Source organism: Pseudopipra pipra, chromosome 20 (genome assembly GCF_036250125.1).
Source record: "Pseudopipra pipra isolate bDixPip1 chromosome 20, bDixPip1.hap1, whole genome shotgun sequence".
In the NCBI taxonomy this organism is placed as follows: domain Eukaryota; kingdom Metazoa; phylum Chordata; class Aves; order Passeriformes; family Pipridae; genus Pseudopipra; species Pseudopipra pipra.
In genome coordinates this window covers 657170-680000 of record NC_087568.1, presented here as the reverse complement: position 1 = coordinate 680000, position 22831 = coordinate 657170, and the positions used below count along the sequence as shown (strand labels likewise).

Here is a 22831-nt window from a genome sequence, read left to right as displayed (position 1 = left end):
GAACACAATGTGCCACCCCTCTGTCACCAGCCCTGGGCACGTGTTGGGTTACGTGCGAGACACCCGAGTGGCTTCGTCGTTGCCCTCATTGACTGAGATTCTTTCTGTTGAGCTTCAGGGCCCCTCGCCAGCTCCTGTGGTCTCAGTGCAGCATCAGCTCCTGCTGTTAAACCTTAGGGGCCACTTGCTGTCCTGTGACAAGTTTATAGAGAAGGGTTGGGGATTTGGAATATTAATTTAAGTCTGGGTGGATTGTGTCAGTTTAGACAAAGCCCTTTAGCTTTCGCCTGTTGATGGAAGTAAATAATCCAGAAATCACAGCAATTTTACCAAATTATTTTGTTGCAGGTTTTGGCTGGGCATCTGCATCTGGGAGCAGAGTGGGACCATGATGGGATACTGGGAAGGGGATGAGTTCCATAGTGGAAATGCAGCTGAGTAAAAGCAGCTGGAATAGAGCACAGGAAACGTGGACTGAGAGGAGTCCAGAAGCTAAAAGAAGAAACAACAGTAGAAATCATTGATGAGAAGGAAAAGGGAGCTGACATGGATTAAAACCAGGACACTGTTGAACCTACTGGCAGCAGAGCAGAGGAGGAGTGAGACTAAAATCAGAACAGCTCACCAAGGAAATCACACCTGTGTTATGGCACTGCAGGCCAGGGGATCTGCAAGAGCTGAGGAAATGGGTCCTAGGGAATGGGGGGTGAGGGATAGGATGGTCTGGGGAGGCCACAGGGCTCCCTTGGCCAGGGACCACCCCCTGTCCTGCTGCAGGGACCCCTGAGTGTGGCATCACCCTCCCTGGCCACAGCACAGGTGCCCTGAGCCATGCTAGGAGTTGTCCCCAACACGCTTGTGCCAGCCCAAGGGCATGCCAGGACGATGCGTGGTGTCATCAGCCCTTGCCTGTGGATATCTGAGCAGGCAACAGAAATAATTTAAAGAGATGATGAGACGTTTTATTATTCCCATGAAATTATATGGAATTATAGTTTTAAATGAAGGTGACAGATTTAAAATGTGTATTTTAGGGCAAAATTAATGCTGTGCTTTCTTGAAGGTGTGCCAGTGAGGGGGGTCACCTCCTACTGCACATGGGGTTTGGGACAGCGAGGGTGGAATCCCTGTGCTGTTCCCAGAGTGCAGGGAGCACATTGCTGGTGCCCAGCTCCATGCCTGGCAGCTGTGTGGTGCTGACACATCTGGCACAGCCTGCTCAGAGCCCACCTGGAGCCCACAGCACTGCCAGGAGCAGGGCCAGTGCAGGTGCCTGCATGAACCCGTGCAGTGCCAGTGGCAGTGCCAGGACCTGCCATGGCCACAGCACAAGTGCCTGCTCTGAAACAGAGCTAAAGAGGTTAATTGGCTGGGAGGCACATGGTGCCTTACGCCTCTGATGGAAATGTTGATTCAAGAAGCCACACCAGCTCTGGTGGCTTTGTACGACTGTAATTATTTTTAAACTTGCTTTTTGGTGCTGTTGGTACCAGCTGGCACCGTGCCAGCCTGACTTGACTCACTCACAAATTGTCAGCCTTGATCTATAGGGTGCAGAGAAGGTGCTGACTGAGCAGTGAGTTGGAAATCTGTGATTTAAAACAAAAATTAGATTTAAAATGTTGTTCCCAACAATACAGTGCGAGAGCACTGGCAATTTAAACACACACTCAGTATCCCGGCACCGTGACAGCATCCCAATCCCTGCACAGCCAAGGGCAACCTGAATTCCTTCTTGTGCAGCCCTAATCTGTGAGCAGGCACTGGGGAGGATCTGGAGCCTCCACAGCCACTCCCGCTGCGGCCGCTCCTCAGGGGGTGCTCCCAGCTCTGGCTTCATCATTTCCCTCCAGCTGTGTGGAGCCAGAAACCATGGGCACACATGGAAGTGGCTGCATCCATGGGATTTGTGCTGGTGGGAGCCACAGCATCTTCTTGCTTTCCCCCTGCAGCCTCGTGTAGCTGAGGAGCAAGTGGCAGCTTTTCCCCAGGCATTTTAAACCAACGCTTGGGCCTCATGGGAGTGATGAGTCCAGTGGGACAGCTCTCCCTAAGAATAACATGATGCTCATATCCATTTGGAAGGAAATGAGAAACAAATCAATTATTTTCAAATAAATAATGTACTTTTACCACACAGCCTTGCACCAAAGTGATATAACAAACAGGGTAGAGCCAGCCCTATGCAGGCTTAGCTGGGTCTTGGAAGGCAAATGTCCCTGTCCTCGTGTGAACACCCCTCTGGTGCTTACAGTGAGGTGTTTAAATGCTGCAGGGTCCTTTAAAGACCTCGCGAAGATGGTTCTGCTCTGTGTGGGAGCGGAGAGGGTCCCACGGCACTGCCATCCCCCCGTGGCACTGACCAGGCTGTGCTTCACGGGACCAGCTGTGGAGGAGGGTGCCAATTGAGGTGCTGGGGCCATGCCAGAGGCAGGTCCAGGGCAGATCTGGTGCCCTTGGGGTGCTGCAGGCAAGGCCAGGGCAGGGCTGGTGCCCGTGGCCCCGGGCAAGGCGGGCGCTGCAGAGGGCTCCTCGCAGGCATGCAGCGAGCGGGCAGTGGCTGGGCAGATGCAGAAATACTGACTGTGTTTTCTCTTGTTCTCTCTTTTCTGCCTAAGGTTTGAGCATCCGAGGAGCCCAGGAGGAAGACCCTCCCGATCCTCAGCTAATGAGACTAGACAATATGCTTCTGGCAGAAGGAGTCTCAGGTCCGGAGAAAGGTGGGGGATCGGCGGCAGCAGCTGCAGCCGCAGCAGCCTCTGGAGGGTCTTCAGATAACTCTATTGAACACTCAGATTACAGAGCCAAATTGACCCAGATCAGACAAATCTATCACACAGAGCTGGAGAAATATGAACAGGTCAGACATCAGTCTCTCAGTTGTTCGTGTACCTGCCACTGCTCTCCTCTGCTTGCAAGTGCCCGCTGCTGCCCGCTCTGGACCACGTCCCTTCCTCCCCTTCCCCACCCCTGTGCCTGTAAAGAGCCATGATGGGAGTCTGTCGGGCTCCAAGGAGCCACTGGCTGAGGCCAGGATGAGTCTTGCATGCTCAGTGTTTTCTGTTGTCTGTAACTGCACAAAAGCAACACCCAAGGCCGTGTTTCTCCCTTCGCCCAGAGCAGCAAAGAGGAGAGGTGTCCATCTCTTGGTGCCACCCTCTTCCCTGTAATGAGGTGTTGCACAGCTGGGTCTGGTGAGTTGGGGAGCACAGGCTGCACTGGCCATCTCAGCCCATGGGCTCCCGGAGCAGGCGGTGGGAGGCTCCGGCCCGCGACTGGGACACGGCAGGTCGGCCGGAGCAGATTGAGAGGGAGTGGGCAGAGAGGCACCAGCAGAGCTCCTGGAGCAGGCTTTGGGACAGGAACTAGGGTAATCCTGGTTCAGGCAGATGCTGGCACTCGGTGTCTTTGTTTGGAGTGAAGAGCATACTGCAGAGACCCGTGGGTTTGCCTTCACCACTGGAACCTGGTGACCTGCCACATTTGCCACGCTAGTGGCACCAGGAACATTTGCCCTGTGCTGCCAGGTGCCAGCAGCACAGTGTGGCTTGGGTGCCAGTGGCACTGCCTCATCTGTGCTGCCTCTTTCACTGTGTTGTTCAAGTGGTGAACAAATAACCGAGCATATACCTGTTGGGGTGTTTGTGCAAATCTCCTGTTCTCCCCTGACCCCCAAAGGCCCCAGCTGTCCCGTGGGGACCCCCGGGCTCTCCATGCCCTGCCGGGTGCAGGCACAGTGCTGGGATGGGGATGGCTGTCAGATTAACGAGCCCCACGCAGCAGCAGCGTGTCTCATACAGCCACAGAGACACAGGATGGAAGCAGATCTGGGCCAGAGCGGTGGCAGATTGGTGCTTGCAGCTGGTTCCTGGCAAACATCCTTGGACTCTAATAAGTTTAATGATGTGGTGGAAGCAGGAGCATTTTTTGCCCTGTAGCTCCATTTACAAAGATTTCAGCTGAAATGTCACAGCCATCCGTCCACACCACAGGAAACTTTGGAGGATGCTCAAGTGCTGCTGGAGCAGGAGAGAGGGGTGGAGCTGCTCTGAGACATGCACGCTTCCCCACGGATCCTGACACCCAGCCACGTCTGCTCGACAGAAATATGATAATTTCCCCAGCCTGGCAGCAAACTGTCTCCTGCCGGTTTGTCTCACCACAGTGCCCGAGAGGCAGCCAGGGCTTGGCATCTCAGCCTCGGGCGCCGCAGGTTCTGGAGGCGGGTGCCCTCCTGCAGCGGGAGCACGGGGAGCCCACGCCGGGACCTGCCTGCGTGAGGAGCAGCTCCCGCCATCCCTGCCCGGCACTGCCGCCATCCCGCAGGAACCAGAGCGCCTTCCTGGGGACGCTTTCCAGGCTGAGTTTGATCCTGATATTTGTTGCCAGTTAGGGGAATGCACTCAGGAAAGGAAAAAAAAAAGGGGAAGAGAAATGGAAAGTGTGTCACGCCATCGCCCAGCGCTCCCTCACCGGGTGCCGCGAGAAATGGCCGCGCACAGGCAGCGCCTTCCATAATTTACAGCTCCTATAACAGAGATGACATATTGAAAGCTATCTGCTGTAATTACACTGAAATACATTTTTTGCTGTAGGCAAAAGTACTGTAAGGGTCCCAGGCCTCCCGGAGCAGCTGGGAACCCACTTCCTGAGTTCACAGATGTCTCCTGAACTCACCCCAAATTGGGGTGAAGTGTGGCAGCTCGGAAGCCACCACCAGCCCCACAGAGCACTGGATGCCACCCTGCCCCTAAATACTGTTTTGGGCCATTTCCTTTCTTTTTCCTGTGCTCATCTGTGCCGTTGTGATGAAGCACTGAGGCAGCAGGAGCATCCCTGCTCCTACAAGGTTTCTGAGCAGGTTAACAAGGCCATCACTTATAACCTGACATTATTAATAATGTCTCGGGCACCAAGCAGAGGCCTGAAAAATAGTCCTGGAAAAGGGATCAAGTAGCTTGGACGCTATAAATAAACAAGAGAAACAAGACAAAGCATCAGAGTCTTTTGAGCTTCCCCCCACCGTGCTGCATGAGGCAGCTCTGCAGAGGGGAGGTGCAGGTGGAGATGAATGAAACCCAGGCTCTCCAAGCAGTTATAGCCAAACCAAGTCTCATCAGGCAAGTCAAGTAAAATCAAGGAAAGTTTTTTACTTCTTGAAAGCAAGAAACTCACTTTTGCTTTGAAATGTCCAGTTTTTGATACTATATCTCTTATAGAAAAGACATAGCTGAAAATATTTCTAATGCAACAGTTGCCATTTTACTTTAAAATTGAATTCCCCAGATCTAAAAAGGGGGCATGTGGCAAGCTGCGTGCCCAGAATGTCCATCCAGTGCCAAAGTCTTGGGTTCAGCTGCATTTTGGGACAGTCAGAACTGCTGTCTGATCTCGGGGAGAGCCGCTGCATTTTGGTGCCTGTGTCCCGTTTCTCACGTGAGCCAAAGCTGATGCTCCTGCTGTGGTCAGAGGGCTGGACCTGAGCTTTTGCATGCTCAGGTTGTACCTTGATTAAGAGAATATACAGATGGGAAGTGAGGATGAGACATGTTGAACTCCTTCATCTGGAGCTCAGGGAGCCTTGGGCAGTCCGGGGGTGGTGGTGGCAGGATGAGCCGTGGCAGGATGAGCCGTGGCAGCCACGCTGGTGCCGAGAGGCCACGAGCAGCGGTGGCACCGCGACCTCGGTGGTGGCAGGCGAAGGGCTCTGCACCAGGGCTTGCCCAGCCTTGCCAAGTGCTGCCTCCAACAAGTGCTGCAAGGATGTAAATTAGCCTGTAATTTACTTTCAGTAGTGTAAAGAAAAAAAAAATCACTTTGCCTGAAGTGTATGCATCTTTCTTAAGGGTGTACCCAGATTTTAATTATCTAAATGTAAATACTTAACGAATTTTACTTAGAGTAATGAGCTAAAGTGCACACTACATAAATGAGATGTTCTAATTAATCATGTATGAACTACTGGTTTAAAGAAAAGCTATGTGAATTCTGCAAATGTTGGGCTATTGCCAAATTGCTAATCAGCATTTGCATTCATAGATGGCTTCACTTAATAAGTTGTGAGACGTTCAGCAAATGTTATAGGAAATTATGAGTTTTTAGATGCATAAACTTTTCACTTTTAACTCTTTCCCTCACATAATCTATTGAAATGTGGGAGAATCCTTGAAAATGTGGTTTTCAGACACGTTATGTAGGTGTTTTGCAGCCTGGCTTTAGAGAAGGCAGGATGGCAGTGTGACGGCCACTTGGTCATGTGGAGGCACATACCAAGGGTTTCCTGCTGATGGTGCAGCCTGGCCAAGTTCATATCAATGTGCCATAGTCTGGGAGTGATAATCAAGGGCTCCTTGTGCCTTCCCTCTCTCAGTGCCTTGGCCGCCTGGTGTGGGCCAGGCTGGGCACAGTGTCACTGAAACCCACCCACTGAGGGGACACAGGGTGCCTCAGAAAGGTCTTGGGTTCCTCAGTGCTGCGAGGGCATGGGGCTCGGGGCTGCCCTGCCCAGGCTTCGCCCGGGTATGCTCACACCTCCCCTCAGATCCTGCTCCTGCTCGCAGCTGGTACAGGCGCCGATCCAACCACTCCTCTCCACTGGGACGTGGGGATGTGGAAAAGGATGAGCATGGCAGGAAGGAGCAGTGCCACGGTCACTTGGCTCCCCTGGCTGCTCCAGGATGGCCCTGTGTCTCCTGGACAGGGTGTGTGGGATCTGCTCCCGTGGCCACACACATGCAGAGGGATGAGCCACACAAGCGTCCCTCAGTTCCCAGTGCTGCCTTTCCCCCAACAGCTGGGGCAGAGCTTATGTCCTTGTGGAACAGCACAAACCCATGTCTGAGTCTCTTCTTCCTCCACAGGCATGTAATGAATTTACCACACATGTGATGAACCTCCTCAGAGAACAGAGCCGGACACGTCCCATTTCTCCCAAGGAGATTGAAAGGATGGTGGGCATCATTCATCGAAAATTCAGCTCCATCCAGATGCAGCTCAAACAAAGCACTTGTGAAGCAGTAATGATTTTAAGATCAAGGTTCCTCGATGCCAGGTAAGGCAGAGGCAATTGTCCCTGCCTCTTTTGGGGGGGGGAAGAGATAATTTCTGGGCAGCCCGGGAGAGCCTGGTGGTGCAGAGATGGGTGGGAGAGGCTGCTCTGTCCCAGCAAAGCCCAGGGCCCTTGTCCTTCACCCGGAGCTGCTGTGAAAGCAGAGAAGCCTGTACAGAGGTTTCAGAAACAGTGATGTCTTTTCTAAATATTTTAGTGCAAAGACTGGACTTGTTTTCCCTCCCTCAGACACCCACATTGCTGCCAGAGCTTGGAGCTAGTCCCCACAGCCAGGTGGGCTGCTTGCTCTACAGGCTGCCGGGAGGCCGGCACACAGGGATTAGGAGGGGGGTTTATAGGAACAGTCAGATTTGTTTGGAGGCCTAGGTGGGATATTGATCCCCAACCCCATTCCCTTTGTAGGCCTTCTGTCGGCAGAGCAGGGCCCTGGCAGCTGGCAGAGCTGGGCAGAGCTGGGCAGAGCTGGGCAGAGCTGGGCAGAGTGGGAGCGGAGCCGGGCGGAACGGGGAGGAGCAGCAGGCGCCATGCGGAGCCTCCCTCCTCCAACAGCTCACGCTTCACACCTGAAAGCTGTGAGGAGCTAAACAAGAGCAAAATAATGTTATTAACAAGGAGGTCACTGGCAGGTGTGGGAAATCAGGGTAATTGCAGGCAGTTGGAGGAGATGTCTGTGGAGAGCTCCAGGAACGCGAAGGTAGAGCCTGCAGATGCACATTTTAAAGTGATTTCTTTAAAAAGGAGAAAGGTAAATAAGGCAAAATGAGCGGAAGCACAGTAATGAGATAAACATAGCTCTAGGGAGGGAGCCTGCCTGCTCCAGGATACAGTGCAGTTAGCAGCATCGTGATACTCTGCAAGAGCGCGCTGGGGATTGCGCTCGGCTGCCGGCTGGCCTGGGGCGCCAGCAGTGATTGCAACAGCCCTGGGGGAAGGAGCTCCAAGGAAATGTTTAACTGGAGCTTTCCAGAGGATGTTCTGCTAAAAGGAGAGCAGCCATCAGCATGGAGGGATGGCACTGCAGCTGTGCAGGCGCTGCACTGTAACCTGTGCCAGCTGCCACCGTGTCACTGGTGGGTGGCTCCCGGCGGCTGGAGCATGTGCCAGTGTGCTCTGCAAGGCTCCTGTTCTGACCAGGTGGCACATCTTGGTGCCTGTCCCACGTGGGGCCAGAGCCCAGGCCCCACACAGCCCTCGGCAGGACAGGGCACAGATGGGTCTCCCTCACAAAGCCCTGAAATCCACTTGGTGTTGAAAGCCAATTAGCTCAGGGAGGGCTACGTGAGGACATGGCAGCACAGCCACCCTGTCCTGTTCCACTGTGCTCACCCCAGGGAGCTGGGCAGGAGCCTCAGCTGACCTGTGCTGAAGGGAAGGAGGGGGAAGAGGTCTGTCAGGCTGCTGCTGGCACAGAGGGGCTCAGCAGCCGGGAGCTTTGGGCTGGGCTGCGTACCTGGCTGTGGAGGAGCCGCAGGCAGGCTGCCGGCTCAGCATCTGCCTCACCTCTGCTGCCACGACACGTGAATGTGGCCTGTGCCCTCATGGGATGAACTCTGGGAGAGTCAGAGGTGTGAAGCCAGAGGCAGAGTCCAGACCCACAGAGCTGGGTGCAGGACATGCCATTGCAGCCTGTGCTCCCTCCCGTGGTGTTGGGGTGGCTGAGGGTGGGTGCTGGGACAGTTTTGCTGTGTTTCTGTGTGCTGCACCACAGGCGAGAGACACGAGGGCCACTGCCCCCCATCCAACCCTGACAGGGACCTGCTGGCATCTGGAGGAACAACTGGGGGTTTTCTTTTCTCGTTTCAGACGGAAAAGGCGTAACTTCAGTAAACAAGCCACAGAAATCTTGAATGAGTATTTTTACTCCCACCTCAGTAACCCCTACCCCAGTGAAGAAGCCAAAGAAGAGCTGGCAAAGAAATGCAGCATCACGGTATCGCAGGTGAGCAGCGAGGGGAGCAGGTCCTGGCCTCCTGCACCCCACAGTGTGTCAACCTCCCAGCTCCCCTTGTGATGCTGCCACCTCTCTCCAGGCTCTGGGAGGTGGTTCCAGTGGAGCCAAGCAGTACAGAGCAGGTCCTGCCCAAAGCACCTCTGTCATCCCTTCAGATTTGTGTGTTGCCTGTGATGAGGTTTGCAGGGTGATGGACGTGGCTGAGCTCTGCAGCCATTGTGCCACGGTGGCTGGGGCTCTGCTGGGGCACAAAGGTGTGTGTACAGAGAGGAAGATAAAAATAAAAAGGCAACAAGGTCAGCACCCTACTTCATGTCAGCTTTCTCTCTGTGCAGCAGTGCAGTTCCTGGCTGAGCCTGGCTCTGCTCTGAATTTGTTACAGCTGACCATGGTTTCAGGGGAAGGCAGTTTACTGACAAATGTAAAATCTGTCTTTATAGATCAGAATTTCTTTGATTGCTTAAAGTTATTTTTCTAAGCCAGCCAGAAATTCAGCCTCTTGCTAAGCTGAAGAGTGGCTTCTGTGTAGCAAAACGGCATTAGGCAGATTTGCTCTTTTTACCACATGTAACAGTTGTTCCTATGAAGTTAGTGCAAGAAAACCAGCATCTCCCCAGTCAGGAGCACCATCGTTGGCTGCAGCTGCTTTCTGTGTGGGCCGAAGTACACACAGAGCTTGGACTGATGTCTCGCAGTGGTGCTTAGGCCAGTGACACCATCGAGCCTTCCCTCACCAGGCAGCTTCAAAAGCAAAACACTCTGTATTTCTTGTGGCCTGTATGATAGAAACCCCAATTACTCCCACACAAATCTGGCTCATACAGCTCGGGGAAGGTTGAACTTGGGTAGCAAAGAAGTGCCTTGGCAGTTTCCAAGTTTTCCAGCCACCCCCTCCCTGTTGTGAGGGCCTGTGTGCTGGCTCCTCCCTGCTCCCTCAGCTCCCTTATCAATATTTCAGGTCCTTGAGAGGAGCGGTGCCTGCGGCACATATGTTAACTATTAATGATCACAGGCTGCACTATTGGCATTATTAGCAATGCAACCTTTAGCTTTATAATTAAGACCTGAGTTGAGATTTACTTTATAGCTCTCCATTGAATGCATGAAAAATTCAGGCACTTTATTGAAGTCTTTCAAATGAAAGGCTGCCCAGCTCTCCCAGATTTGGAACTACTTGACTTTGGATGCACCCACAGTACCAACATTGGCAGAACTGCCTCAGGACACGTGTGTGCCCTCCTCTCTCCTTGCCTGTTCCTCGGCACACAGCACATACCACTCTCCAAGCAGGGTGAGAAATGCCTGGTGCCAGGGGAAGGTACAGGATGGAGATGGGGACAGTTTCTCCCAGTCCATTTACAAATGGCTGTGGTGATGGGCAGGAATTTTTTGAGGGAAATTCAGCATGCAACTTGTTCCCTCCCACATTGCTCCTTCATCACTGTTAGCATCACACAGGTCAGTGCAGCCCTGGTGGGTGCAGGGCAGCTGTGGGGGCCGCTGGGCTGCTCTCCCACGCCCTCAGGCATCCCTGTGGCTGCTGGGGATGCCTGGAACCAGCCAAACAGCACGAGAGCACGAGTGCCAGGACACTGTGGGCTGCAGCCCTACGTTTTGCTGCTGGTTTCAGTCCTTGCCATGAGATGGTTTGTGGCAATTCCTTCAGTAAGTGGTGTCCAGAAATCTTCCATGTGATCTGAGGCAGCCTGCCGTGTAATTAGGAGAGGCCACACCATCAACACCAACTTGAAGGAACCAAAAGTTCTTCAGCTTTGGTAAAATGTAACTGGGGGAGATGACATGGGAAAGAGCCCACCAGACCTGCTGAGGAGCTGTTCCCTGCACACCCAGCAGTGAGTTGGGCCTGGCAGGGAAGGGGTTAGTGATCCCACCAAGTGGACAGATAAAAAACCAGATCTAGATAAGGCTGAAGTGACTAAAGGAAATGAGATGGAACATTTGAGATGCCATAACTGATTGCTTCTAGTGCTAATAGATCTGATTTCTTTCTTAATTGATTGTTTGATAAGATTTAATGTATATGCTGTAGAATGAAGTAAAAGGCAGGCAGATGGTCCAACAACACGGCAGTGGCAGAGAGCCTGTGACAGGAATATAGGTTTGTCTCTTTAATATTTGATACAGGCATGAATTAGTTGTTTCTTGAATCCATTAGGAAGCCTGAGTGAGCGATGGGAGGAGCTGCACTGTGTGCTCCGTACGCCGTGTCCAGCATCCTCAGCCTTGCTGGGTGACATTGCCAGCCTGGAGCAAGGGCACCAGGGACACAGGGCTGGGGCCTTGGCAAGGGCTAGAGCTTCACTCTGGCAAGGTGTTAAAAATGGCTTGGAAAACCTCAGGATGATATGGGAAAGCCTGGAAATGGGGCCATGTATCATCTAATGGGAGAGGAGCATTTGTGAGAGAGAGGGAGTGCCTATGATCAGCTGGTTGCTTGAGTTCCTGATGGATCTGCTGTCAAAGCTAGAGAACATGAATACCGTGGATATCCAAATCTTTGATTTCCAAAGGCACTTCCAAAAGCCTCATGGGGGTACTGCAGGGTTAGTTGGTATTTTCTAGGTCAAACTGGGCTGGAGTTGTCTTTCCTTGTACTGAAAAGGGTATCTATTTTTGAGGCCATGTAGCAGAAAAGCTGTGAGCAGGCACTGTGGAGCAGCCCCGCACACGCTGCTCTGGTGGCTGGCAGCAGAAGTAGGAAGATGCAGTCCAGGACTCAGGGAATTGAGCAGTCATTGAAAGCCTGGCAGGAGCAGCCTCGCAGGGGAAAGCAATGGCATCCAAGTGAGTGACTGAGCTACACCTTCCTCAGGGCTTTCCTGGAAAGTCTCTAAGCGTGTGTCTTTCCGGCCTTGACCAAGCGCCCCTCGGACCTTGCTGTGTCTGGCACTGTGTCCCATTTACCTCCCATGCTGCGAATGCCCTGAAGGAGCAAAGAGCTGGAAGAAATAAATAATGTTAATGGGTGGCTTCCCAAACTCCTTGGGCTGGTGGCTCGGCTTTGATGAAGAGACTTTGTCCCTTCCCTGGCTGAGCCAGGCTCCTCCGTAGCCTCTCCTAGACATGATCCGGGGTGTTTTTCTCTTGTACTGTCAGTGCCTTGTAAGTGCTGGGGGCAGAACATTTTCTCCCTCAGACACTTAATTAGTGAGTGTTTTGGGTCATCCTCCCCCCAGATTAAGTTGCTCACTGGAAATCTTGCTGCCATGGCACTTTACCGAGCTGCAGAGAAAATTGTCTCCCAGAACCGTTTCGTTGCAGATGGGAGATCAATGGTTTCAGTTTTGATATTGGTGTTTAAAATAATATGTAAAGAAGGCTTTTTAAGAAAAGCATAAAGACAAACTGTTCAGACAACTCACACAATTTCATTTTTAAGAATATGGAAAAGGTAATTCTGGGGGAAAAAGTGTCCTTAGCAGTGAACATTGCTGTAATTTAGAGCTACCCCATCAGCACATGTTGGAGGGAGATAAACTGTGTCATCTGTTCTCCCCTACCATGGCTGCCAGGCTGATGTTTTTTACTTTTGCAGATGAGCCTCTTTCAGGGTGTTGTGAACGACCATCAGTCCATCACAGGGGCTGGAGAGAGGGCACAGCCAGTGCTGAGAGCGTGGCGGTGGAGTACAGCAATAACATCTTTCACTGCTTCAAACAAAAGAAGGATGTGGTTGACAAGGGAATATTTTTAACATTCTTTCAAAGAAAGGATGCAGGAGCTGGTTTCCAGCACCCCTCTGGTCCCTGCTGCTTCCGAGTCTGTTTCTGTGAGCAGGTTGACAGGGAGAGCCATGGATAGAGGGGCTCTTACCCCTGGACTTCATGTGGGAAGCAAGGGAAAAAAACCTGCAGCATAATGAAATAGTTCTAGAGGTAAAAATTCTTGAGTTTAGATCATGAACCATAACTGTGCCAGACTGATTTTCAGCATTTTCTGGTTTGTGCCATTTTTTAGGTGTGGAACGTAAACTGTGTGCTACAAACATGGAAACACAATGGAAAGATTTCTGTGATCCGTGAATCTGTAGTTCCCTAATTCCAACAGCAATGATCTTGTGTCAGCTGCATCTTTGCAGAATGAGCACTGATTTATCCCAGGAAATCAGCCACTGTGGAGACACAAGGCAGGCCTGCCCCATCCCAAATCCCACATTAGGCATCTTGATGATTTCAGTAATAATTTATTGTCTTTTTATTTAACATTGCAATTAACATGATAAATAAGTGCAACAGTATTGTTTGAAATGTAATATACAATTAAGCCCAATTAATTAATTGGCCTTCAATGATCAGGAGGAGAAAGATGTTCATTGTTTTTTTTATGTGAAGAGATACTTTGTTTTAATGAAAAATGTGTTGTGAGGCAGCTTGTGATGGAGAGGACTTCCATGTTTAGGGTGAGCGTAGGACCGGGCGAGGAGCCGGGTCCCGGGGCTGACGGGGGTCCAGCAGCTGCATCTGGTCATCCCTGGGGTGCCAGTGGCACAAGCAGGGCAAGGTGTGCTCCAGTTGGGCAGGGATCCTAAATCCTGCCTGGCACAGCCCACGGGAGCAGTGCCCCAGCCCTCCTGGCCGGGTCCAGCTGCCCGTGTCAGCCCGGCTGTGGCCACAGCCCTGCATGTCCCCGCGTGTCCCCAGGCCGGGCCCTGCACCGACCTGTGTCCTGGGAGCACGGAGAGTCCTTGGGCAGAGGGAGTGGGGTGGTGACTGCAGCTGCCCCCGGGAGCTGTGGCTCCTCCAGCAGCCCCCATGCTGTGCTCTGCTGCAGCACAGGGTGTGCTTTGCTCAGGAAGAGTTGAACATTTGTGGATATTCCTGTGGCTGTGGTGTGCGGGTTAAACATAACGTACGAGCGCTGCTCCTCTCATTGCTTCCAATTAAACCTTGCTTGTTAGTTTAACCTCTAGGTAATCCCATCAAACAATTGATGTCAAGGAAACACTGCCCACAGTGGCTCTGGATGAGTGGCCATTAATTTTAATTGCCTTGATATTAAAGATTAAGAAGTATTGGGACTAGCAGAATGAAAACGATCTGATGTCAAGCAAATCCGCGCATTGAGGCTTCCCCAGGCTGCTGGTGATATTAAAATTTTACTGTGAGAATTAAATAAACCTTTATTAGTGATGGCTGTTGTTTGATTGGTCCAGGGGCGTGCATAAACAGAGGGGTCTTGCACATATCCGTGGACAATACGGTTGATGTGCAGAGATTCCTCAATTATGATACTGTTAATAAAGCATAATCTGATTGTACACAATAATTATTTGCTGGGTTTCATTAATGTATTATTGCTTCTGTGACTGACAAGGTGATATTAAGTGCAATATATAGAATACAGTGGAGTATTATCTGGGGAGGAGGATGTATAAGGTGCCTTCTGTGCTACCAGCAAAAGCTAGAGGCTTTCCATTAATTGTGGTTAAACAAAAGCTGCGCTGCATCAAATACAGAAGGATTTGCCTCCTGCCTCAGCAGGGTCCTGTACTGGGCACTGGGACAGGACCTCAGCCCCTGCCATGCCCTGCAGCTGGGTGATAATTGTGGGGCTGTTACTGGTCCCTTCCCCTTTACTGCTGGATTGTTGCAGTTGTTTTGTGTCTCTGCCATGATGGCTGTTGTCCGTGTTCCAAACTGCGTTTGTTATTTAGGTGCTCTGTTACAGCAGCTGAAGTTAAACAAAGCCCCTGAGCAAGATTGTGCAAACTTTCCTGAGCGGCTCCAGCCGTGACCCCTGCGTGGGTTAATAGCCGGTGCCCCGGGAGCCAGCTTGGCTTCAGTACAGCATCTTCAAAGGGACATGACAAAGTGACTTTTCAGCCATTATTGATTTATATGATCCCTTTCATTTTCAGCCAACCAAACACGATTCTGTGAGTGGGCTGCCAAGGTTGTTCCAGCCCAAAAATAAAGAACAATTGCTCTCGCTGCCTGCTCGCCCTCACTGAACCAGACCTTGGTCCTCCATGAGCAGCTTTTGGGGTCTTGCAACAGTTTTGTTGACAAATGGCCCATGGTAGTAGGAGACAATGGTGTGCTCAGTGGCAAGCTCCAGGATACGTGTTGTTGTCAGAGTCACCCATTGTGCCTCAGTTTGCCAACAGAGCAGTGGAGCCAGATGTTGCTCACATCCGTAGTGGTGTTTAACTCATCCTGGGTTAGTGCTGAGCAGATACAGGTTGGGGTCTGGGGCACACGTTTGCTGGTCCAAACATGACATCTCGAAAACATCCTGCTCTTCCAAGTCAAGCGCTTCGTGTCCCTCACCCTTCCCACCTCTCTCCACTGCAGGTGTCCAACTGGTTTGGCAATAAGAGAATCAGGTACAAGAAGAACATTGGGAAGTTCCAGGAAGAAGCCAATCTCTACGCAGCAAAGACGGCTGTGACCGCAGCGCACGCCGTGGCCGCGGCTGTCCAGAACAACCAGACCAACTCCCCCACCACACCAAATTCTGGTACGTACCCATCTGATGTGTTTGAGCATCCCAAAGGGCCGTCTGTCACTGAGGGCCCCCAATGGAGCCCTAGTGGGCTCAGTTGGGATGAGGAGGATGCAGCTCCTCAGCAGCCCTAACTGTGGCACAGGGAGTGGTGCCAAGCCCAAGGACCTCCAGGCTGGACCACAGGGGCCGAGCACTGCCGTGGGTGGCCCCAGGAGTTCCACAGCAGAGCTCCCACAGTCGTGCAGGAGAGCGGAGTGGGGCCCCTGTAATTCCCACAGTGGGAACGGCTGCCTGGCTCAGGCTTCTGGCACCTTCTTTGTTTCTGTAGATATTTTAAGCTTTTTCTCATTCACTGAAAAGAACATAAAATAGGGCAGAGCTCCAAGTCTGGTTTTGTAGAACTGTTAAATTTATTGTCAAGATAAGAACAAAATAGAGGAATATTTTAGCATGCGCTAATTAGAGTTTAAACTCTGAATTGCTTGAAGTGGAGTGGATGTTATAAATAGAAATCTAAGGATGCAACTTTATTTTGGAGTTGCTCTGCCACATGTTCTGCTGCAGTATTTAAGCATCATCTCGCTGGTGTTTTGATGACATTTTGCAAGTCTGAGCACTGCATTAGCCAGGGAATTTGTGAGGGAGGAGTCGCCTCCTGGGGCTCCAGGGGCAAAGGTTGCCACAAGCACAGATGTGTCTGACACTACTTGCAGTCGAGTTTTGCTGCAACTTAGCTATAAACAACTTTTAAAGGGGATGGAGATCCATGGGGAAAAAAAGACTTTAACCAAAAGGAAGTAAGAAAAAGGTTCCTCCTCTGACGGTAATAAACTGGATAATTGGGAACTGCCAGCCATTTCCTTTGGAAGGAGACACAAAGCACAGGCTCAAAATGAGTGTTTGGCGATGGCACCTCACGATGGAGTGATCCAGTGGGGGAAAGCTCCAGGATGGGAACTTACTGTTGTGCAGGCGGCTGTTCCAGAGGGAAGAGCTGCCCTGGGCTGCAGGGGGCTGTTCCAGAGGGAAGAGCTGCCCTGGGCTGCTGGGGCTGCCAGGCTTGCCCAGCATGGTGCTCCTGCAGGGCTGAGAGCTGGGGCAGCCCCGTGGGACGAGCCGCTGCGAGGGCCCCGCGGCCGCGCTCCCCCTCTGCTGAGCCCTGCCTGTCCTCTCTTCTCCTACTGCTTCTCCTTCCCTTGCCCTCAGGTCCTGGGGTTATGTTTTTGCAGCTCTCTGTTATTCAGCTACCTAACTCTTTCCTTTCCAGGTTCTTCTGGTTCTTTTAACCTCCCAAATTCTGGGGACATGTTCATGAACATGCAGAGTCTGAATGGGGATTCTTACCAGGGGTCCCAAGTCGGAGCCAATGTGCAGTCACAGGTAGGAGAAATGCCCCCAGCAGGGCCTTTCTGGCAGGGTAGGGTTTGGGCTAAAAATTCCACCTTACTCTGGCTCTATTAACTGGTCTGGGCCTCGCTGCAGAGAGGAGGCTGCATATTTCTGGATGTGGCCTATTCTTACCCTGGCACTGAATTTCACAAATATAAAGGAAAGAGTGATTTTTTTCTGATTGAAATTTTAAGCTTTGTGAATGCATTCGGCTCTGGCTTGAGCTCATGGAATGGGATTGGGTGCGTCTGACTTCCATGGACACTGTAAATCCAGTGAAAGTTTCTTTCTTTTTTTCCTTTCTTTCCCCTTCTGCCCCCTTTTTTCAAAACAAAAACAACCCACCTTTCTTTCATTTATCGGACAAACTTTTATTTATCAATTCATTCATCTATTTATTTATTTGTTTAAATGTCAGAATGCATCTGAAAGGGCTATTACAATACATCTGATTGTCAGTCACTGTTCCAGTCCTTTCAGAAGGGCTGGCTCCATGGTTTCTGTGCTGTGTACACACCATCATCTCCTCCATACATGCAAGCACAGACAGGCGCGTGAACATTCCCAGCACTTTGCAGACACTTGGGAAGGAGCTGCGGGCCACGGTGCTGGGAGGAAGTTGTGTTTGGTGGTGTGAGAAGCAGAGATGTATGGGCTGTAATGAGCGTGGATTGGTTGAAATTCTGCCAGTCAGTCTTGATTGATAAATTTGCCTTTCATAGAAGATGCTAAACCCTTTTGGCTCACATAATTCAAAATGTTACCTATTGTAAGTGATGATGTTTTAATAGATTTGGAATGATGAATCCTGTCTCCCCTCGCTTTAAGGTGGATACCCTGCGTCATGTTATCAATCAGACGGGAGGATACAATGATGGCTTGGGAGGAAATTCACTGTACAGTCCACATAATTTAAATGTGAGTACCCGGGGGAACAGTGGTTTGGAGAGCCATAAGCGCAGTGGCAGGTAAATGCAGTCATTAATACCTGTATTAATTGCTCTTTCAATAGTGTTGTTTAATATCACATCTTTGGGGATGAACTGCAGAACAGCTCTTGGTCCTGCTGTAAGGCTTGTTAGTGTGAGAAGAGAGAAATTGCAGAGCTGTGACTATAAACAATTTGAATTTTTATATGTTTCACCTTATGAGTTAAAAGTTAACAGCCTTGGGAAGGCTCCCTGGCCCAACAGCTGGACAGAGACTCTGCTGGGCTGTTCCCACCTGTGTCAGGCACCAGCACCGGCCCTGATGGGCTTGGATACACCTTTGGCCATTTAAAGGGTGCCCATTTTTCCTGTGTTTGAGAAGTGCCTTTGGCCCTATTACTCCAAATGGCAGCAAGCAGTAAGTCTGGCAAACAGATGCCAGTAAATCGAGGGATTATGGGCTCGATGGTGATAGGTGCCAAATTCCTCCCGCTGGCCGTGAGCGATGGGATGTGACAGTGCCCGGGCTGGGCCCGAGGCTGCGCGAAAGGCACGGGATAAACAAACACGGAGATCTGTTCTTCCTTTGGCATGGGAGCCAGGCTGGAACACTCCACATGGAGATCTGTTCTTCCTTTGGCATGGGAGCCAGGCTGGAACACTCCACATGGAGATCTGTTCTTCCTTTGGCATGGGAGCCAGGCTGGAACACTCCACATGGAGATCTGTTCTTCCTTTGGCATGGGAGCCAGGCTGGAACACTCCACACGGAGATCTGTTCTTCCTTTGGCATGGGAGCCCAGGCTGGAACACTCCACATGGAGATCTGTTCTTCCTTTGGCATGGGAGCCAGGCTGGAACACTCCACATGGAGATCTGTTCTTCCTTTGGCATGGGAGCCAGGCTGGAACACTCCACATGGAGATCTGTTCTTCCTTTGGCATGGGAGCCCAGGCTGGAACACTCCACATGGAGATCTGTTCTTCCTTTGGCATGGGAGCCCAGGCTGGAACACCCCTGGGAGCAGCCTCTTGGCGAGGGCTCCAAGGCAGAGCCTGCTCATCCCTCATTCCCAGCTCGCTTCTCCCAGTTACAGCTGCAACCATTAATGCTTTAATTTTTTTTTAATGTTTCATATTTGCTTGAGAAGTGACTTTTCTTTGTTTTCCTTCATATTAATGGACTCTCAAATTACTGTAGAGAATTCCTTGTCCAGAGACCCTCTCCCCCATCCTGGGGTTCACCCTGGTGTTTCCCAGATGCTGTGGATTGTGCTGTGGGTGCTGAGCAGCCTCAGGAACCCATGGAGAAGGGAAATGGGGACACCCAGGATGAACTGCTGCAGCCACAGGGAGGGGGAGGCTTTCCCCCCGTTTTGGGTTGCCACTTGCCATGAGAGTAAATATTAATGATTTAAAATGTGATTGAAGATGTTCAATTGTAAAGGGAAAAAAGTACCATTAAATACTCAAATCTTTTACATTTGAAATGTCAAATCTTTCTTTTTGGGTTTATAAATAACTCATAATAACCCACAACAAACCATATAAAAAGCCTTTTAGTTGCATTTCTCCTTTTTCATTTAAGTGTTTTGAAATGCTTCAGAGAATTTGCGATATCCTTATCAACATGATAAAATATGAAACTGTGATTGCCTGCAGCATTTTACAGACATGAATTCCATCTTCACTGATGAGGCCTGATAAGGCGCTGTTGTATAATACAGTGCATAATCTCAAACCACCAGAGTAAGGATTAATTTATTTGAAAAAAAGAATGCTTGCTGACAACCTCTCCTCCAGCTGCCAAGCTGAGTAAAAATATTGTACATTTGTTGTTTATAAATTTGGATAAAAGAGGAATGATGTTTACTTCAGATGGAATATCTTTAGACTCATATCTGCACAAGAGTTTTTCTTTCCCTAAGTAGGTTCTCGTATCTTTACAAAATAAAAACCCGCGGTGCCTCCACATTCAGAGCAGGCTTTGTGCCTGTTCAGTCTGTCTGAGCAGCGCAGGGGTGTTGGGAGGGTTCAGCCTTGGGGTCGTGCAGGTTGGTGTTGCTGTTAATTTTGCTTAAGGGTTTGTCAGGATAAAGCTGCTCTGTTTGCTGTTTCGTCTGCAGAGGAGATAATTACCGAGGCTGCTCTCCCCCGGTGCAGCCGTGCAGCGCTGGCTTGTTGTGATAGATGAACAGTGTTCCTAGCGTGGAGCCAGGCCGGGTGTGAGGTTTAAGGGGTGACAGCCGGGGGCCCCCTGCACGTCCCCGTGGTGTCCCCCGGCCCAGGGCACTGGCCCGGCCGTGGATGGTCCCGGTCCCGGAGCACCACGAGCACATTTCCCCGCTAACCTTTCCCTGCCAGGGCCAGGGGCTCTGGGGCTCTCGCGGGCGCTGCAGAGGCCTCCCCGTCACTTCCACTCAGCGTTCCCCAACTCACGAGCCCCGCGCCTCCCTCTTCTTGACTGACATAAAAATATGTAGCGACAAGCTGTCTGCCACAGCCAAAATCTGATCAGACATTGATTCCAGCAATTGCCTCGATTGGCCGAGACATAAGGCAAATTTGTTCCTGAGCGCTGCTCGTGCTGATGCAGGTCTGAGGCGGGAGGGCCGGCGGCGCAGGCACGGAGCAGGGCTGGAATGGGGCTGCCTCTGGAGATAATGGAAAACCCATCCAAAGGGCCCCTTTCCGCCCCGCAGACCCACGCTGGGGAGCTGGGGGAGCCTGTGCAGGGAGCCGGGTGGGGCAGCTCTGTGGAGAGTCCGGCGGGGAAAGGCCATTCCGAACTTTGGGAAGCAAGGGGAGATGCAGGGGTTAAACGTGGATTGCCCCAGGCTTGTCTTCTCAGGGTAAAAAGCTGAAGTGCTGGTGAAGGGATGTTCCTCATTAGAGCACGGATGGTCTCTGCAGAAATTCCACAGTCCTGATTGCAGCCAACATCTGGCTGAACGCTCCTGCTTTCCCTGCTCATCCCACATCCCGCACCTTACGCTGCCAGCACAGATCCTGCAGCCAGAGGGAGTGCAGGAAAATCCCCTTCCCGGAGCATCTCCCCGAGCCCCCGGGCTGGCCAGCCCCACACTCGCAGTGTATGGTGTAATTAATATGTGCAATGGTATCAATTGACTTGTTTTTGCCTTTGCAGGCTAATGGAGGCTGGCAGGATGCAACCACTCCATCTTCTGTGACTTCCCCTACAGAAGGGCCGGGAAGTGTGCACTCGGATACCTCTAACTAATCTCCTAGCAACACTTTTTCCCTGAGCTGAGATGCCTTGATTAGCGCATTCAGAGTCGCAGGAGAAAAAGGAAAGAGTTTTTTGTAGCCAACCACCTACAGCTTTACTGTAAAACCTTGTCTTATTAGAAAACTTGGTAAATCTGTTTTTTAAAGGTATCATAATCATTTGTATTTATACTTAAAACACACAATGTTAAAAAGCACTTTATCCAATTAGGCCAAGATTTAGCATTGTTTATAGCCCTGTAACTATTTTATCATAATTTATTATCAGCAGTTTTAACGATGTTGGTCTAACAGTTGCCAATTACTTGGCCTTAAGGGTAAAAGTACAGGACAAGCTTAACCTCAGTAGCAAGAGCAGACACAAAGAACCGCCTCACCCAAATTTAACTGTGTGCATATTTCCATGGGAAGTTGGCAGGAATCGCAGACTTTGATTGTGTTTCATCTTTTCATATCTCTCACAGAGCTGGAATAAAAAGAGCTGTTCGGTTATTTCGGTTAACAATGGTTGTGTTTAAGAATCCTTATTCGTCACATTTTTGTTGTGATCTATTGTCTTACAAATTAGATTGGAAACCAGGATCATCTTTTCTTGCTAAAGCCCCCCCGGACCCCGAGTCTCCTTTCTGTACCCCGACACGGACGCAGGTTGTTCTTGGGAGATGACGACTCTTGCTGCTGGTCTCTGTGCACGCCACGACCCGGGGTTTTACAGTACGAGCTGGATGCTGCCACGCCTGCCAAGGGCTGGTGCCTCTGCTTGGCAGCAAAACACAAACAAAGGAAAAGGAAAGGAAAAAGCACCGTGATATGGAGTGTTGTACATAGTGTAGCAAAAGAGTATTTATACATCTCACCAATCAAACACAGCTTTATTACCTCATGCGAACTCATACAAACCAATAGACTTTCAACATGTTCTGTAGCTTAGAGTGCTCACTTACTACCTCTGAACGATACTCACGCTGTAGTTTGTCTCTTTCTTATCTTTTTGCATCTTGTAATTAACTCTTTGTTTCCCCACGAAATGTAATGTACATTGTAATCTCCTACGAATCAGGGTTGCCTTGGCAACTGCTAAAGAAGCGGAAGTGGAAACATGGGGTCTTAGGTTGGACACAAAACAGTGCAACTGTTGTAAATACTGAGAAGCATTTTGAATGTTCTTCATCTTGTTACTAATCCACGCAAAAACCAACAACTAATTGTAATGCATACAGACTTCAGTATTCGGTACTGTACATCCCCCTCGGTCGCAGGGGCCCTTTCTCTCTCTCTTTTGTATTGTATGCGATTCTGAAACTGATTGAGTCATGAAAATAATTTGTGGCAGTGATTCTAATGTATTAAACCGTTTCGTGTTACTTTCTAACTGGATTACACCCTGGATTGAAAAGTCTTCCTCGTGGTAGTTATATGTAGTTTCAAACATGAATAAACTTTTTGCTTTCATGATCGAACGTTGACGTTATTTCTTCCTGCTCAGTCCAAGTCAGCCTGAAGAGATGTGTCAGCCTCCAGAAGAGTGAGCTGGGCATGGAGCAGGAGCTGAGCATCTCTTTAAACACCAGCAGGTCCTTGTGTCCTCTTGCCCTGAGAGCATTGGAAATCCTGGGAGAGGCACGTCCTGGGCAGAGGCTTCCACCCACCAGCCCCTGCCTCCCCTGCCACCCTGCTCTGCTCAGGAGCCACAAATCAAGTGGAGGCGAAGGAAGGGGTCAGGCCTTTAGATGAGTTTAAAAACCATCATCATATTCACTCTTAATTACCATTTTTA

The 22831-nt window shown here is 50.6% G+C and overlaps 1 protein-coding gene across 7 annotated transcripts in view; it reads left to right on the top strand.

Moving 5' to 3' along the window:
* PBX3 (PBX homeobox 3) overlaps positions 1 to 22514 on the top strand; it is a 104371-nt gene extending 81857 nt beyond the window's left edge. For 5 of the 7 annotated variants that reach the window (XM_064676504.1, XM_064676505.1, XM_064676502.1 and 2 more), the window contains exons 4-10: positions 2619 to 2860; positions 6861 to 7051; positions 8873 to 9008; positions 15335 to 15500; positions 16756 to 16868; positions 17706 to 17795; positions 20954 to 22514. In XM_064676504.1, the coding sequence (XP_064532574.1) occupies positions 2619 to 2860; positions 6861 to 7051; positions 8873 to 9008; positions 15335 to 15500; positions 16756 to 16868; positions 17706 to 17795; positions 20954 to 21046 (1031 nt within the window). In that variant the 3' untranslated portion in view covers positions 21047 to 22514. Of the gene's footprint in view, positions 1 to 2618; positions 2861 to 6860; positions 7052 to 8872; positions 9009 to 15334; positions 15501 to 16755; positions 16869 to 17705; positions 17846 to 20953 lie in introns of all 7 variants that reach the window. The other 2 variants (XM_064676501.1, XM_064676508.1) reach the window with 2 other exon arrangements.
* The last annotated feature ends 317 nt before the right edge of the window (positions 22515 to 22831 follow it).